The sequence below is a fragment of the Ammospiza nelsoni genome, chromosome 19, assembly GCF_027579445.1.
Source record: "Ammospiza nelsoni isolate bAmmNel1 chromosome 19, bAmmNel1.pri, whole genome shotgun sequence".
Lineage (NCBI taxonomy): Eukaryota > Metazoa > Chordata > Aves > Passeriformes > Passerellidae > Ammospiza > Ammospiza nelsoni.
The window spans coordinates 5,832,839-5,849,233 of NC_080651.1; the positions used below are offsets into that span (position 1 = coordinate 5,832,839).

Consider the following 16,395-nt stretch of genomic DNA (forward strand, 5'->3'; position numbering starts at 1 on the left):
CCTTCCTATTTCCTTCCCCATTTCCCTCCCTATTTCCTTATTTCCCTTCCTATTTTCCTCCCTATTCCCCTCCCCATTTCCTTCCCTATTCCCCTCCCCATTTCCCTCCCTCCTTCCCTCTCTTCCCTCCCTATTTTGGCACTGGTGGGACTGAGGAAAGCCCTCAAGCCCATGGGAGAAGGGCACTTTTCACCCACAGCATCTCTCCAGTGCCATTCACTGCAGTGCCACAAACCATTCCTGGCTGCAGGAGGGACAAGCAGGTTGATGTCACCTCAGGACAGGTAGGAAACAACAAGTGGAATATTCCTGACAGCAGCTCTTTTCCCTGAGCCAAGCACAACAGAGGAGCCAGTTCTGAAAGCCATCTGATGACCCTGGGGATGAAGCTGATTCATTTCCAGCCCCACAGGACAGATATTCACCCCACACTCCCCATCCCTGCTGTTCCACACAAGGTAAATCCACCTCCCCTGAGCACAAACATCCAAACCAGGAGAGAGGAGAGGAACACCAGGGCTCACTTGTCCTTCTGCACAGAGATCACACACCAAGCACACAGAGCTTCCCCAACACTGAGATTCAGCTGCAGAACCACACCAGAAATGTTGAGCTTTATATTCCAAACTGTACAAGCTGCAGGGTGTGAAAAAGCAGGAAAATGCCTGGTGGGTTCCACCTGTGCAAGGCAGGAGTGACACCCTGTGGCAACTGGTTTTAACTGGAGCACTTACGAGGGTCAAACTGATCCTGCTCCTAATCCTGGTTAAATGAAGCACTGTTGGATATTTCCCATTCTGGACTGTGGATGTTTTATTAGAAAATAAATGTGTGGGAGAGCACAGTTTCCATTTCAAACCTCAAAATGCATTTGCAAACACTTTTTTACAATGCAGCAGTTGCCTATTTGGTGGCTGGTTTAGGTATAATCCTGACAGACATCCTACATGCCAACTCCCTTGCTAAAACTCCATTCAGCCCAACGTGGTAAAAAAATAATGAGGGAAGGAAATGAAATGGGAGCTGAACATCCCAAGGAAAAATACATGAGATACATGCTTGTATCTCAACTTTCATTTCAGGCACACTGGACCTAAAACCACCTGACACTGCAGGCACTTGTGGCCTTTCCATGCCACCAAACAGAGTCCCTATTTTCCCACCCACCCTGTGATGTTCTTACACATTTTTATGAAGGTTGCTCTGGAAAGGGAGTAAATGGTTCCATTCCAGAGAGCAGACCCAAAGTCAGGCTTTTCTGTTCAAAGAGGAGCAGGTGGCATCCAACAGCAGGGGCAGGCAGGCCTTGGAGCAGTGGATTCATCCCTAACTACAGCCAAAGGACCTAGCAGAGTAACAAAATGCATGAAAGGGAATTTTGAGCTCCCCCACCAAGTGCTGATCCACACACAGAGCATGGCAGAGCCCTGTAAAGCAGCACAGTGACTCACCCATGGCCAGCTCTGCACCAGGAGACACCCACATCCCCAAAATCTGACACGTGCAGGAATGAAACCCTCCATCTTTTACCTGCCTGCCACCTCCCCCCTGCTCTGCCCCTCCTGGCTCTGCATGGTCACAAGTTCTGCACCCCAGGCCAGCATTTCACTCCCTTGACATCAGCATGATCCACTTGGCTGCTTCATTATTCATTCTCTTTTTTTGGTTTCATCATCAAACTGGAGGCAAATACATCTGGATCAGCTTCAAAATCTTTCCCCCCATAATAGCCCTGAATTTTATTCCAGGCTTTTACACAAAGCATCACAATGGCACCACAGGGCTGAGTGTGAGTCACTCACACAGCAAAGGAATTGCTGCTACCACTGGGTTTCTGTTCAGTGACCTGGGAGACAAGACTTTGACTGGAATTTCCACCCATAATCTCTCACCTTCCCCAGCAGGGATGGCTGGAGCCTGTGTGGAAGCCCCAGATCAGTGGCACAATTATCAAACTGAGCAATATTCACTCCATCTGTCTTTGACTCACTTTAAATTCTCATTCAAACAGGGACTGCCAAGTGCAATTTCAGAAATATTATCTAAAACCACACTTCAAGACAAGAGTGAGCTTAATCAAAACTTTCAGAATGATGAAGGCTCTTCAGATTTATCTGCTGTGAGCAGTTCTTGAATCAACAAGTTCCCAATGCAGTATCTGTGCTTGCAGGATCTACATTGCACAATTCTGTAAATACCTGCAGATGTGCCAAGATGCTGCCTGGGAGAGCTTGTGGAATAGATTTTAATATTACCAAAATTCAAATAATTCTTTTCTGAAACATCTGCAAAACCCCATGATTTCACACTGGAATATCTCACTCATATTTATCTGTTCCTAAACTGAACACTTTCCACAGGACTGAGCTCAGAGTGGAAGAGCTGGGACATGACTTTTTTATTATTATTAGAATTTTAATTAACATCTTTGGAGATGTTCACATTAAGCAAAGCAGTGGGACTGGGGGAGCCATGGGCACAGAGGGTTCTGCAGCACCACGCAGGACAGTGCCAGTGCTCAGGGCTCCCAGTACAGCAAGGAATGTGCTCCAACCAGCAGGGATTTAGGAAGCTGGAAAATGAAGAATGGATCTGACACTGGTCCAAGAATCCCAGGTGAAACATGCAAATTTAATTTGATTAATGTCCTGGCTGTCAAACAGGGAACAAGTGACAGAATTCTACACAGACAAGAGACTTAAGGATTTTACCAAGACCCTTTCAAGGCTGTTTGTCCCACTTGAGGACAGTTAAAGCATTGCAATATAGACTCACACTGGAGCCCTGTGCACCCCCAGGGCAAGACTGAGGAGCTCTGATGCACAGTGGGGAATAAACCAAAGAAACTTCCAGCAACTTACTTCTCCTGCTCAGTGAACATATCAAAGCAGCCATTTGCCAGCATCTGGTCCAGCATTGTCAGCAGAGGCACAGACACCCTGAGGAAAGAAAATGATTCAACAAGGTAAACACACTGCTTGGCATACAGATATATACTATTTTGAACCAGAGGCAAAGAAGGAAACTTCCTACATATCTACACACAGGAAATTAGAACTTTGATTTACACAGAGGAGGGTTGCTCAGTACCTTGCGTGTGTTGGCTGAATGGGGACATTCCCTCTCAGCCAAAAAGGGAAAAACCTAATTAACAACTCCCCTGCTTTACATTTGCAGGGTCCTGAAAACACAACTGACAGTGTTAGAAAATATTAATCTGTTTTCTAGAGTATGAACAATGCATTCCACAGACTGTACCAGAAGTTACAGCACCAAATGAACCAACACTTGGCAGCTGGAATAACCACAGCCATGTTTTCAACACTTGAGACAAGAAACAAAATAACAATACAATAGTATTTTTATTTATACATTAATATAAATAATATAAATTATATTAATCATATAAATAATATAACACAATAAATATTATAATATTATTATAATATTACATTACAATATTATATTATATTATAATATAATAGTATAATAATATAATAAAATATAAATAATATATTTTATAAAATTTTATAATGTAATATAATATAATATAATACTGTAATAAAATAACATAAAAAATATAAATAATTATTAATATAAATAATTATTAATATAAATAATAATATAATAGCTAATATACATTAGTATTTCTACATTATACATTTATATTATTTATTTAGTGTTTGATTTATACAACAGAACAAGGGAGAATGGCTTCAAACTGAAAAAGAGCAGGTTTAGATGGGATATTGGGAAGAAATTCTTCCCTGTGAGGGTGGGGAGGCCCTGGCACAGATTGTCCTGTGGCTGCCCCATCCTTGGAAGTTTCCAAGGCCTCGTTGGATGGGGCTTGGAGCAACCTGGGCTTGTGGAAGGTGTCCCTGCCCTTACCAGGGGACTGGAATTGGATGAGTTTTGAGTCCCCTGCAACCCAAACCCTTCCATGATTTAAAACTTGAATGTGCAGAATATTTTGCCATCACTCCTTGGTTTCATATTTTACCACACGTTCTGCTGTACCAACAGCTCTATTAAAGCAAATTCATGAGCCTTGGGCATTCACTGGATGTGCCACGCATCTGACTTGCAAAAGGGAAGGGAAAAAGGGGAAGGAAAGGGAAGAAGGCCTAAAGGGAAAAGAGCCAAGGATGAGCAGTACCGGTCATTGCGCAGGTTGTCCTCAAAGACCTTCAGCAGCGTCTCACAAAAACTGCCCAAAGCACTGGGGTCACTCTGGATCTTCTTCATGTGGTCAAACAGGCTCTGGGCAGAGTATCTGAGCTGCAACACAACACCAGGAACCTCCAGTGAAGGACAGGAAAAAGCCACTGCCCCACACACAGGGGCTCCAGCCCTGCCCTGCAGCAGCACAAAGGGCACAAAGCAGCACCAAACCCAACTGACCACGGCTGCATTACCTGCACTAGCCCATTTCTAAGGAAAGTTGGGTTTTTTTGGGTTTTTTTCCTTTTTAAGCTGGCAAACTTTTGGCTTTTTTCCCTTTTTAAGCTGACAAACTTTTGAGGTTTTTTCCTTTTTAAGTTGACAAACTTTTGGGGTTTTTTTCCCTTTTTAAGATGTCAAACTTTCAGGTTTTTCTCTTTTTTAAGCTGGCAAACTTTTGGGGTTTTTTCCTCTTTAAGCTGGCAGACTTTTGGGGTTTTTTCTCCTTTTTAAGCTGGCAGACTTTTGGGGTTTTTTTTCCTTTTTAAGCTGGCAAACTTTTGTGGTTTTCTCCTTTTTAAGCTGGCAAACTTTTGGGGTTTTCTCCTTTTTAAGTTGACAACTTTTGGGTTTTTCTCCTTTTTAAGTTGGCAAACTTTTTGGTTTTTTTCCTTTTTAAGCTGGTGAACTTTTGGGTTTTTCTCCTTTTTAAGCTGGCAAACTTTTGGATTTTTTGCTTTTTAAGCTGGCAAACTCCCTCCCAGAGCTGCTGTGGAAGGGGAGCAGGCACAGCCTCTGTGGGAATCCCCTTTTCCTCAGAAGCCTGACCATTTTATCAAGGAAAGAAAATAAAACTTTGGATGAGAATGAGAAACATCAACAAGTGTCTTCCCAAAAGCAAATAGAGGAATCTATATTTAAACATTTTATCTAACAAAGCCCATATCAGTAACATTTATGAGTGCATCAGCACCCAAGAATAAGAAACAATTCAGCCTTGGCTCAAAACTCTGAACTATTTTCCCAAAGCTTCAGCCTGCAAACAGCACAGCCCAGCAATCCTGGGAAGCAGCACAGGAACAACCCTCACACTTCGTTCTGTACTGAAACATCCTGGGCAGGGCAGGAGCAGAAATATTTCTTTGAAATGGTCAAGCAATTTGCAGAAATTATTCAGTTATTCTGAGTTTCAGAATGAGAGTCAAATCTCAGTAACATCTGTACTAATATCTAATATATAGATATACAAATATCTATATTAATATAATATACTATTATATTAGTATAATATATATATTATACTAATATATCTGTATAATATACATAGATTATTAAAACAATCTGTGCATTTAAGATTATTATAAATAAATAACAAATATTTTGTCTTTACACCTTCCAAGAGCAGAGATCAACAACAAGCAGAGGAAATCCCATCTCAGAAAAAAATCATAGGTGGTGTCATTTTCTCTCCTATTTCTTTTGTGTCTTAAATGACCTCAGAGATCTCACACCATTTTTTTTAAGGAAGTTGAATGACTCAGCGCTATCTCTGCAGATCCAAATGACTTGAAAAGGCAAGAAAGGGCATGGAAGTAAAGGGCAACAAGCACAGCTCCAGGTGGGGTGCTCCAGAGCTGTGCCAAAGCAAGGCAGAGCTGCGGGATATCAGAAACACTGGAGAATGAGGACAGCACAAGTAATTAAAAAATACAGAAGTACAGGTGTGGATAATCCATCATGTAACTGCTTAGCAGATTGAAAAATGGGGCATTTTCCCAATAGTGGCAGAAACTCCAGCATAACAACATGACATGAGCAGGTTAAATCCTTATTTCCTCCTCAGGTGAGCTCCTTCTGTCCCAGCCTCAGTATCTGAGCTGTAATCTTAATGCTCCTGAGTATTTGAAGAGAAGAATATTTCCAAATGTCTTCCCCATCTATGCAGAACACAAATTCACACTGCATCAAACATGTGACATTTACCTTTCCCTGGGGTTCCATAAGGACTGGGAGAGGAAATTAGGAGGTTAATGGGCTGGAACTGGGACAACTTTGGATCCAAATTTAAGAGGAGGCCTGAGACTGACCTTGTTCTTATGGAACAGCAAAACCAGGGTTTGCCAAGGTGTGACTGCCCCAACACTGAGGGCAAGAGCAGATCCTGCAGGGACAGGAGATGAACAGAGCACAGAACAGAGCTCAAGGCACCCTGCACCTGGTGACAGGGATGCCTCAGATTTTGGCTTTTGTATTTTTCACATTCTGTGCTGCTTTAGTGTGTGGGTCTGGGCTCACATCAGGGGATGGTGAGCTCTGTGCACAGAGCAGGGAGACAAAACAATTCCTGCTCCAGCTGGGCACCAAGGACAAATGACCCAAATCTCAGCCCAAGAGCACAAACGATGTGGAATAAAGAGAGAAAAACAAGGATGGGACTGGATGGGCTAAAGCTGGAATGGGACAATGAACTGCAAGATGCAAATGGAGCAGAACTGATCACAGTGAGAGACCCTGTGTGCATTCTGGGACCATTTTGGTTCATCTTGGGTGCAGCCCTGGCTGGGCTCTTGTGCTGCCTAAGGTGGATCCATTGAGGAAATCCTTTTAATAAATCCTGATTTAGAACCTCTGTTCTAGGTCAGCCTTCTCAAAGCATCAAGAGAACTCAAGTCCTGAAGGTTCAACCTCCAGTACCAGGGCAGGTCCCGGTGTGGTTTCTACACAACCCTTCACCAAACTGTTTCCAGACAGATGTGCAGAACAGAGCTACAGCAATTCTAAAACCAGCTTTGGGGGCTGATATGGTCAAAAAGATTCAGCTGAAGCTAATCCCAGTTTGTAACAGAGCATTTGTTACATCCAAAATCTCAGCTACACATCAGTGATTGAGACACCTGACCCACATCAGGGCTCTGGTTTGTACTTTCAGCAGGGATGCCTTACATGAAGCAGGAATATCATCATTCACACTATTTTGCTCTGTAAGAAAAGAATGTCTGGAATTATTCTCAAGTGTATTTTGCTCAAGAACTCTCAACCAAGAAAAGAGGATTTGGGGCCTCTTTCTTCCACCAAATATGCATTGATTTGCATACAATTTGTCCCAGTAACCAGATGTTTTAGAATATCATCTACTAACATCCCAGTATTTTTGTTTGTGAGATCTACACAGTAACACAGCTTTGGTACTGCCTGGGAGGAACTTTAAGAGTTTAGAATACGTTGTTCCTTTTTTTTTTAAAGCTTTACTTACAATTTCTATACCACTTTAAAATGCAATTTTCACTCTTTAGGGGGAAAAGGAATCACAAGACATTCTGTGCTTAAACAAAATTTAGAATGTAATGTAGTTCAACAGTAATGAAATTATATCAAAATTATATCCTGACTCCTGCCACTGCAGGGTTTGTGCACTGGAGAAAGACCAGCATTGTACATCTGATCTCCACAGACTGAGGGGTTTTATGCAGCCATAAGAAATATGCATCACTGTGGGCCAGATGTATAATTAGGAGATTCTTTTACACAGAGAAAGTGCCCTTTGAACCATGGTGATGGAGCAGAGTGCCAAATCCCACAGGGAATGACATCTTCTGTTTTTCCAGATTATTTCCAATGCTTGAGCTGCAATTCTTCCAGCAGCCCCACTGCCACCACAACACTTCAGAGACCCCACATGGCTCCTTCCAGAAAATCTCTTTAAAAAGCCAAACAAAGAACTACTTTTGCTAAATATACTGCAGAGCAATTTTAGCTGCAGCCAAACTGCCCCTGACCACGGAATTACAACAGAGCCTTTCTCCTGTGGATTGCCTGGGATGAGTAAAAGACAAACTGACATTTGAACTCAGATTATCCTGCAGGATATACAAGAATTTTCTTTCTAAATTCCATGTCCACATATGTATGTGCATAGATATTTCTGAAGTGAGAGGGAAGAGAGTCACAACAACACATCACTGCAAGAACACATATTCCAATAATCTTTTCCCCCAATCCATGATTTTAAAAAGCTGCTCCTTTCATATGGATTTAATAGGATCGTTCTTAAAATTGTCTATTAATGTTTTAAACCAATCCCTGGATATTGAGCAAAGAGTGCTACAGGCTTTGACAGAGTAGCTTGAATACCAGTCATTGTAAAACACATCAATTCTAATTTCTATATCACATTTTAAATATTAAAAGTAATTCACCACACACATACACTCCCAAGTGTAAGTGCCCTCCCTTGCCTTTCTCTCTGACTCAAGAGAGAATTAGCTCATCTTCTTTCTAAAGCCCTGGAGAATATTTTAGCCAGAAAAGAAAGAAAAACTGGAGGGTCACAGAAAAGTTAACATTTCACAATCACAGTTTGAGAACACTGCAGAAGGTTTCCCTTAACACACTGTCAGATGGTAACAAGGGAAGGGAGCTGCATGTAACTGAACTGTTCCAACTTTTCATAAATGCAACCAGGAGTTTAAAAAAAATTAAAATATTGAATAAGAATTTTCCTCTGACCCCAGCTAGCAGCCAAAAAGTCTGTTTCTCCAAAACTTTCCTCCTTTTTTTACTTAGACAAATAACTTTGGTTTTGGTGGAGCCTCCAATAATTAACTGTGCTTGACTGAAAGCTGAATTTCATGTGCATGTTTGCCATTAAAGAAATCTGTTAAGAGTTACATTGTCTATCTGATAATTACTGTCACAAACCAACACACACATGTTTCCAAAGTTCTAAAATAGCCCTTGCCATATAATTAGTTGCCATTTTAGAAAGATTAAAATGCTCAGAATTGGTTTGAACACAAGAGACTGCACAGACACTGAATTCTGTGCTCCACCAGCCCAAAGGCTCACAGACATCTCTTGATGCCAAGAGCAGAACCCACCGCACCAGGCAAAATAAAAATCACTTGGGCAGGTTGTGGTGAGCAGGGGAAGGCCTGGGAGACAAGATCCAGGTGATTTTAACTCCTTCTTGCTGTGACCCAGCAGGAGCTGTTCCCCCTTCACAAAATTCTCTTTCCCAGCACTTTTCTAATGGTTTTCTTAATTTGAGATGGAAATCTTAATTAGAAACACTCTTAACCACTGTTGGGGTGTTGACTCACAGCCTCCTCCTCTTGTTACAGGCCCACTGGGATTTAAAGGCTTAACTGACAGTCCAAAATATTCTGTTACTGCTCTGATATTCCTCTGTGGTGTCATATTGAACCATGTCCTTACCCCCAAACTGTCTCCTTATATTTTACATCTTTGGCCACAACAAATCAAAAAAGTTATAAGGCAAATATCTGGAAACCAAGAATTCTGAAGCTACCAATACAAGTTGTAATAAAAGGACATAAGGATACACTGAAATTAAAAGAAAGTAGGGAAAAATTTTGCAGCAGAGCAGACTGCCAAAGTCAGTGATAAAGAGATTGTTCATGCCAGAAGAATGAAATAAGGATTGCAAAGCTCAGAGGATTTAGACAGACATTTGAATGATATTTCTTTGTAATGGAACTTCTGACATCTCACTGGTATTTTAGTAGAAAATATATAAAAAATAATTAAAAAAAGAAACCTGTGCATACTGTTAAGACCTACTGACAACTGCCAGTTAACGCCTTGCACCAGGTGACAAATGAACTGGTTTTCACCTCATTGGAGAAGAGCAACACCCTTGCACTGAGCTGAGGGGCTCTGCTTGTGATCCCAGCTGGGAGAGTCAGCACAGGGCTGGGATTTGTGGGGCTGGAGCTCTCAGGTCCTGCCAGGCCAGGAGAGGACAAACAAAGCACCCTCATTCCTTGTTCCCTGCATGCTGAGCTGTTGGAGCTCTGGATGCTGAGAATTTCACACTTTCTGTGCTGACAGACTCTGACTCCCAGGAGAGCACTGCATTTGACCTGAGGCCTTGGAGAAGACTTCCTTGTTCTTCTTCACCTTCTTCTTCATGAGTGAGGGTGGTATTTTGACATATATGTGGACAGAAAAGTCCACACTGCGGACTTTGAGCAGCCAGTTTTTGGGTTAAAAGTGAAAATAATTTAGGTGTCATTTCTTAATTGGACAGATTAGCCTTAAAAGACCTTGTAGCAAGAGACAGCCACTTTTGTTCCTTGTTAATGAAAGACTGCAGAACTGACTGCTGTGAGACTACAAAAATCACCTAAGCCTGAACATGAACTGTTGACTCAAGTGCCTTCAACCCAACCTCAACAGAGGCAGAAAAAAGAAGCTGAAACCCAGCATAGAGCAAGTCAAGAGGTGACACTTTAGAAAGGAAAGCCAAGCAGGCCATCAGGTCTGAAAGCAGAGGTGTCCCACCACCAGCTACTCAACAGCTGATCCAAGGACAGACCTGTCCCAGGAAAGGCCAACACACCCCCCCAGCACTGCTGATGCTGATGATCAGCAGCCTCACAGACAGAGCTGAGGATCACAGCAGGCTGAGGACCCCCCAAGCACAGACAGAGCTGACAGACTCTGACTCCCAGGAGAGCACTGCATTTGACCCGAGGCCATGGAGAAGGCTTCCTTGTTCTCCATGGGTTTGGGTGGTATTTTGTAATTGGACAGAAAAGTCCTCATTGCGGACTTTGAGTGATCAGTTATTGGCTTAAAGGTGAAAATAATTTAGGTGTCATTTCTTAATTGGACAGATTAGCCTTAAAAGACCTTGTGGCAAGAGATAGTTAGCCATTTTTGTTCCTTGTTAATGAACTGCAGTAAAAATCACCTAAGCCTGAATGTGAACAAATGTCTCAAGTGCCTTCAACCCGACCTCAACAGAGGCAGAAAAAAGAAGCCCAAAACCAGCAAGTCAAGAGAATGACACTTTAGAAAGGAAAGCCAAGCAGGCCGCTGGGTGTGCAGCAGGGGTCTCACCGTGGTCTCTGTGAGCCCCCCCACGGACACAGACAGCCCCAGCAGCACGTGGTACTGGTATGCTGGCAGCCCCAGCAGCTGCGTGATCCGAGGGAACGCCTCCGACGCCGCGTTCCAGTTCAGCGTCTGCTTCTCCCACCTGAAAGGGAAGGGAAAGAATCATCCTGTGTGGGTGCACTGCTTTTCTCCTCCTCCTCACACTGCTCCTCCACACCAGGGAGGAAGGTCTCTGATTACCTAGATATCAAATCAAACATTGGTCTTTAAGCATATGGGTAAATACAAATCAAAGCTTCAGCCACTGCCAGTAAAGAGGAGGAATCTCCAAATCCTTGTTCTGATCCAGGGGAGATCTGAACTGCACTTTCCTTTCCCCAGACACTTTTGCCTACATTCACAAAACAAGTTTCTTTCTGCAGTTTCATTCTGTGCTCTCTCCCATCACCAGCTACTCAAGGGCAGACCTGTCCCAGGAAAGGCCAACACATCCTCCCAGCACTGATGATGATGATGCTGATGATCAGCAGCCTCACAGACAGAGCAGAGGATCCCAGCAGGCTGAGGATCCCCCAAAAACTGAGCTGGATGTTCCTCACTCCCATCAGGTATCATAATCACCACTCAGGAACGAGTTGCTCTCACTCTTACTTTAACTAGAAAGTCCATCTTGGAAAACTACTGCAACTAGAGCTTGGTTAAAACAATGGAAATCATTAAAAATGATCATTATAATCAATGTTTTCCAGTTCAGGAAAAAATATGTTCATGCATATTCACAGGGCAATTCAATGAAATTCTGACAACGCCATACACATATTGGGCATAAAAATTACATCAGGTTGCTTGGTTTAGGTGAAACTATGTGCATTTATCTTTAACTTTCATTGTTTAGGACATTTTTCAATACATTACCTTGGAAATATCCTCTCTAGCTCTTCTCTGTGAGGGATGTGGGGAACTGGAGGATGGTCAAAGTGCAAAAGAGTAAGGAACACAGATCCTGCATGAGCTCGGAATTTATCTATTTTTTCAGCTGACTGTTGAGCCAGCCAGCACATAATCTGCTTGCAGCTATAAAGAAGAAAACAATTAATCAGAAAATTTAAGCAGTAGAATGTGTATTTAGATTTAAATGGTTTCAATTAAATGAATTAGAATGATCCTGCTAGGAAAGTATTCTGGTTTAACTCTTCAGAATGAACACACAAGTGATTTGGGACACCCAGATGGTGACAGAATCTTGAGGCTTTATCTTCCACAGATCAATCAACCAAAAAATCAGCATGACATTAATGGTACAGAATATTTTATCCACCTTTTACACATACTGGCCCACTCTTCATCCAAAAAGATAACAAAGTGATTGATGGCCTGGCTGAACTGCTACATTTCAGATGGAAATAGAGCAGAACTTTGAGAAAAGCACATTTTGAAGTAGAAAACTGCCCATGTAGCAGAGGACAAGGTCTCTCCTACATCTCATATATCCCAAGTAAATAATTTCTCCAATTCTGGCTAGTTTTTAACAATATCCTATTTTGTTTATCCTCACAGCTACAACACTGTGTGCCACAAGGGTAAAAGGCCACTAGTGACAGTAAAACCTGCTGCAATTCCTTCAGTTACACCAAGGCCCAGAATATTTATAAAATGGGATCCAGCTGGCAGGAATGCTTTTCTCAGTTCCACGTGGACAATCTGTGAATACACAGCTGAACAGGAGGAAGACCCTGAAAATGGGCACTAGTGAGCAGTGTGTTCTTAGAGAATCCAGTACTTTCCTTCTAGGTGTCCTTCAACATTTGGGGGTTTTTAATTAAATCCCACACCATGTATATGTTCACCTAAACATTGGCACACTCTGTCTACAAACCAATACCACTATTAGGAAGGTTTTACTGCAGCTCAAGCTATGTTTTAAAAATGGTACTTTTAAATTCTTTTATTGTTAGGAGTACCATATCATGAAACTAAAAATCAGGAGCTCAGTGTAAATTCTCTATCTTTATTTCCTTACTAATAATTCTGCAAAGAAAAAAATCCAAACTCAAGCTCACATCTGATCACATTCCCAATTAATGATGGGACACTGGATAAGTAGGCAGGTTTGCTTTCTATTTCAGTGAGCATTTCTGGGAAGCAGCACAGGTTTAGCCCAAATCCCACAGCTGTGCTGCATTTCCAAGGTGGGATTACCACCCAGGCTCTGCCAACAAGGTTTTCCCTCTGAAAACCAAATGAAACATCCTCCCCATCTGCCTGGGCTTGATGCACTTCCGTCAAAGCTCTGTCACACTCAATAAAGGAGGAGCACAGGGTGTCCTGCAGGGCTGGATGGAGCTCCATGAGATAAAACACAGAACAGAACATGAATGTCACCATACATGCTGGCATTAATGAGCTCTGCCTCGTTCTGCACCAGCAGCAGGGTCACCTCCATCAGGCTGGTCATGGCAGCCTCACGCACCCTGTGGAGACACAGACACATCAGAGCAGCCACAGCAGCCCTTATTTCAACAAATACACCTTCCATTTCATCAGCTGGGTGGAGACACCAGCACAAATTCCCAAGAACAAAAGCAACGACCTCTGAGAGCGGCTCCCATATTTTGGGAGGACAAGGAGTGTCCCCCCAGTCCCATCCTGTGAAACAAAGCTCACATGGCACTGAGGATCCAACAGTGCCTTGCCTCACCAGCCTGGTTTGCATTCCAGCCAGATGTCACCAGCCTCATTCTTTATTTAAAAAGGTTAAAACTGATAATGATTAGTAATATTTTGATAATGATTAGTAATATCTCATGTGCAAGTAGATGTATTTAAACTTAAGTGCTCTGTCTGCTTCAAATTATTTTTTGAAAAGGTCAACCCACATTTTGACAGTCAGATGTTGAACACTGTCACATTCTTGTAAATTTTCAAGCTTAATATTTCCAACATTAAAAACAAGTTGTGACTCAGAGTGGCTTAAATCTCTATGCTAAGCAATAATTAATTTCATGAAAAGTTTGACCAAAGCAACACTAAGTTGTGCTTGAAGTGAGTCTTGTCTAGATAATGATCTTCTCCCTTCAAAACGTCTAAATATAATTTTTTTTAAAGTGTAATTTTAATTTAAAAAATCATCAGTATGGCTGTTTTAAACCATGTCTTGTCAATCCATGAGTTTTTTAAAAAACTGAAGCCAAGGACACTACCTCAGTGGGTGACAAGACCCTGCACATGACCAGGCCCAGCATGTTCACTACATTAGTAACTCAGAATAATGTCATCCTTTCTAAGTAATAATTTTTAAAAAACGGGAAAAAAAACTATTTGAAAAGACTCAGCAGCCTTCTATGAGAAGAAATACTCTTCTTGCTGATTTCCAAAACAACTTGCAGGTGCAATCTAAAACTGGGTGGGACATTTGTTATAATGGTAAAAAAGGTAAATTACATCATTTTTTCCAAAGCAGCTTGAAACAAGTCTGGCAGTCTTTCATCAAGGTTATGTTTTACTAGTTTTTTGTATCATATCTGACTTAGATATTCATGTCTACCACCTGTAGACAGATCAGACATGTCCCAGCAAACAATCTGTCAAAAGAAAGGTAAAGTTTGCATATGCAGAGTGAAGTTGGTGAAACTTTCCCACGACTCTATTAAAGAAAAACAGAAATTACACAAAAAAGACAAAGTCTCTCCAGAGAAACAGCATTTCTCTCCATATCTTTCCATCTTATTCACTGGTTTAGAAGAAACAGAATGAGAAAGCACTGATATTAGAGAGGCCACAAAACTTTCAGCAGCCAAGAGTTTGCCATGAGAAAGAATCCCCCTTCCCCCTCTGATTTACACGTTTCTTAACTTGATTGTGGCTGGAATTGCCCAAAGAAGCTCAAAAACAAAAAGTATCTGGTGCTCAAAGCACTTTTGAATCTGAACGCACATCTCTGTACCCTGAGATAATTCATGCAGCTGCCAGACAGGTCAAATACAGGTATTTTACCACTTCATTACCATACACAAACACTATCATCCACAGCTAAAAACAAGACTGATTCTTCATATCTAAAATAATCACCCAAGGCTGATTCTTCATCTCTAAAAGCAAAATATATCTCCACATTACAAATTAAAATTATGGATTCCGTCAATAAAATTAAGCAGCCTTTTCAAAACCAGCACTTTACTCAAAATCAACTGCTAATAAATAAAAGACAAAATTACTCTATCACATTCATTTACAGAGTTCATGGCTTCTCTCTACTGAGTGTTACTGCTCTGAGGCTTCTACACAGCATCAAAAGTATTTTAAATCTGCAGATACTGGGCTTGTTCCTGAATTAGGATAATTTAAGGTTTTTTGTTAACAAGTACTACTTCAGGCTGGGCACATTTTGCTCATAAATAGGTGCAGCAAAGCGCCCTGACAGGAGAATGTTTGGTTTGCAACATCCATATTCCTATGCTGTGTAATTCTACAGGATGAAGAATTCTACAGTTCATGAATAACATGAACTCTTCATGATCCACTCAAAGCTGGCAGGAACTTCCAATCAGTAAATGCTGACACATGCCCAGCTGGAGTTTTGGAAATGAAACACAAACCCAAAGAAGGACACGAGCCTGTACAGTCAGGAATTTTGAAATTTGAAATCTGCCTTTCCAGATCACTGTCACTGAGGGAATACAGAGCATTCAGAGGAATGCAATGTCACACACTGAATCTTCTTTGTATATTCGGGGGACCTTGAAGACTGAGGAATGCCATGAAAATAAGACTGCTATAGACTCATTATTACTAAAATCTTATTAATCTTATTAAGTTACTAAATTTATTAATCTACTTATGTTACAGATTTCCCATCAGCAGAAGTATTCCTATAGATTTATGATTTATTCTTGCAGCATCATATCTGAAATCATTGAAACTCTAAACTCACAAAAGATTTGGTGATGCTGCAGCACAATTGAGTTTTTATCCCTCTCAACACGTTATGCAGCTGCTCCCTCTCCTGGCAAAAAATCCCCACAAACAGCAACGTGCAGCAGGAGACATCAGGCAGGACCAAATGTGTTGTCTCAAATAAAGAGAAGTAATGTTTTAAATCCCTACTTTGCAACTGAATACATTCCTGGTATTCACTAAAAGGAATTAATGTCACCCACAGAACCAGAAAAAGGCTTAAATTCAGTTTTGAACATATCAGTCCCCATATTCCAAATTTTTGAGGAAGGACAACAAAACTTGTCAGCCTCACCTTTCACTTTCCACTTCTCTTCCTGCTGTGCATTCCTAATTCCTACCTAGGCTCAAATCTCCAAAATCTCAAATCTCCAAAAGCTTGGAGCTCTTGTTTCTAAGAGGTTTTAAAACCACATC

The 16,395-nt window shown here is 41.5% G+C and overlaps 1 protein-coding gene across 1 annotated transcript in view; it reads right to left on the minus strand.

Moving 5' to 3' along the window:
• TBCD (tubulin folding cofactor D) overlaps positions 1-16,395 on the minus strand; it is a 122,689-nt gene that overhangs the window by 10,276 nt on the left and 96,018 nt on the right. The window contains exons 31-35 of the mRNA XM_059485606.1: positions 13,413-13,496; positions 11,941-12,099; positions 11,029-11,167; positions 4,160-4,281; positions 2,862-2,939 (exon numbers count right to left, since the gene is read on the minus strand). Coding sequence (XP_059341589.1) covers positions 2,862-2,939; positions 4,160-4,281; positions 11,029-11,167; positions 11,941-12,099; positions 13,413-13,496 — 582 coding nt within the window. The remainder of the gene's footprint in view (positions 1-2,861; positions 2,940-4,159; positions 4,282-11,028; positions 11,168-11,940; positions 12,100-13,412; positions 13,497-16,395) is intronic.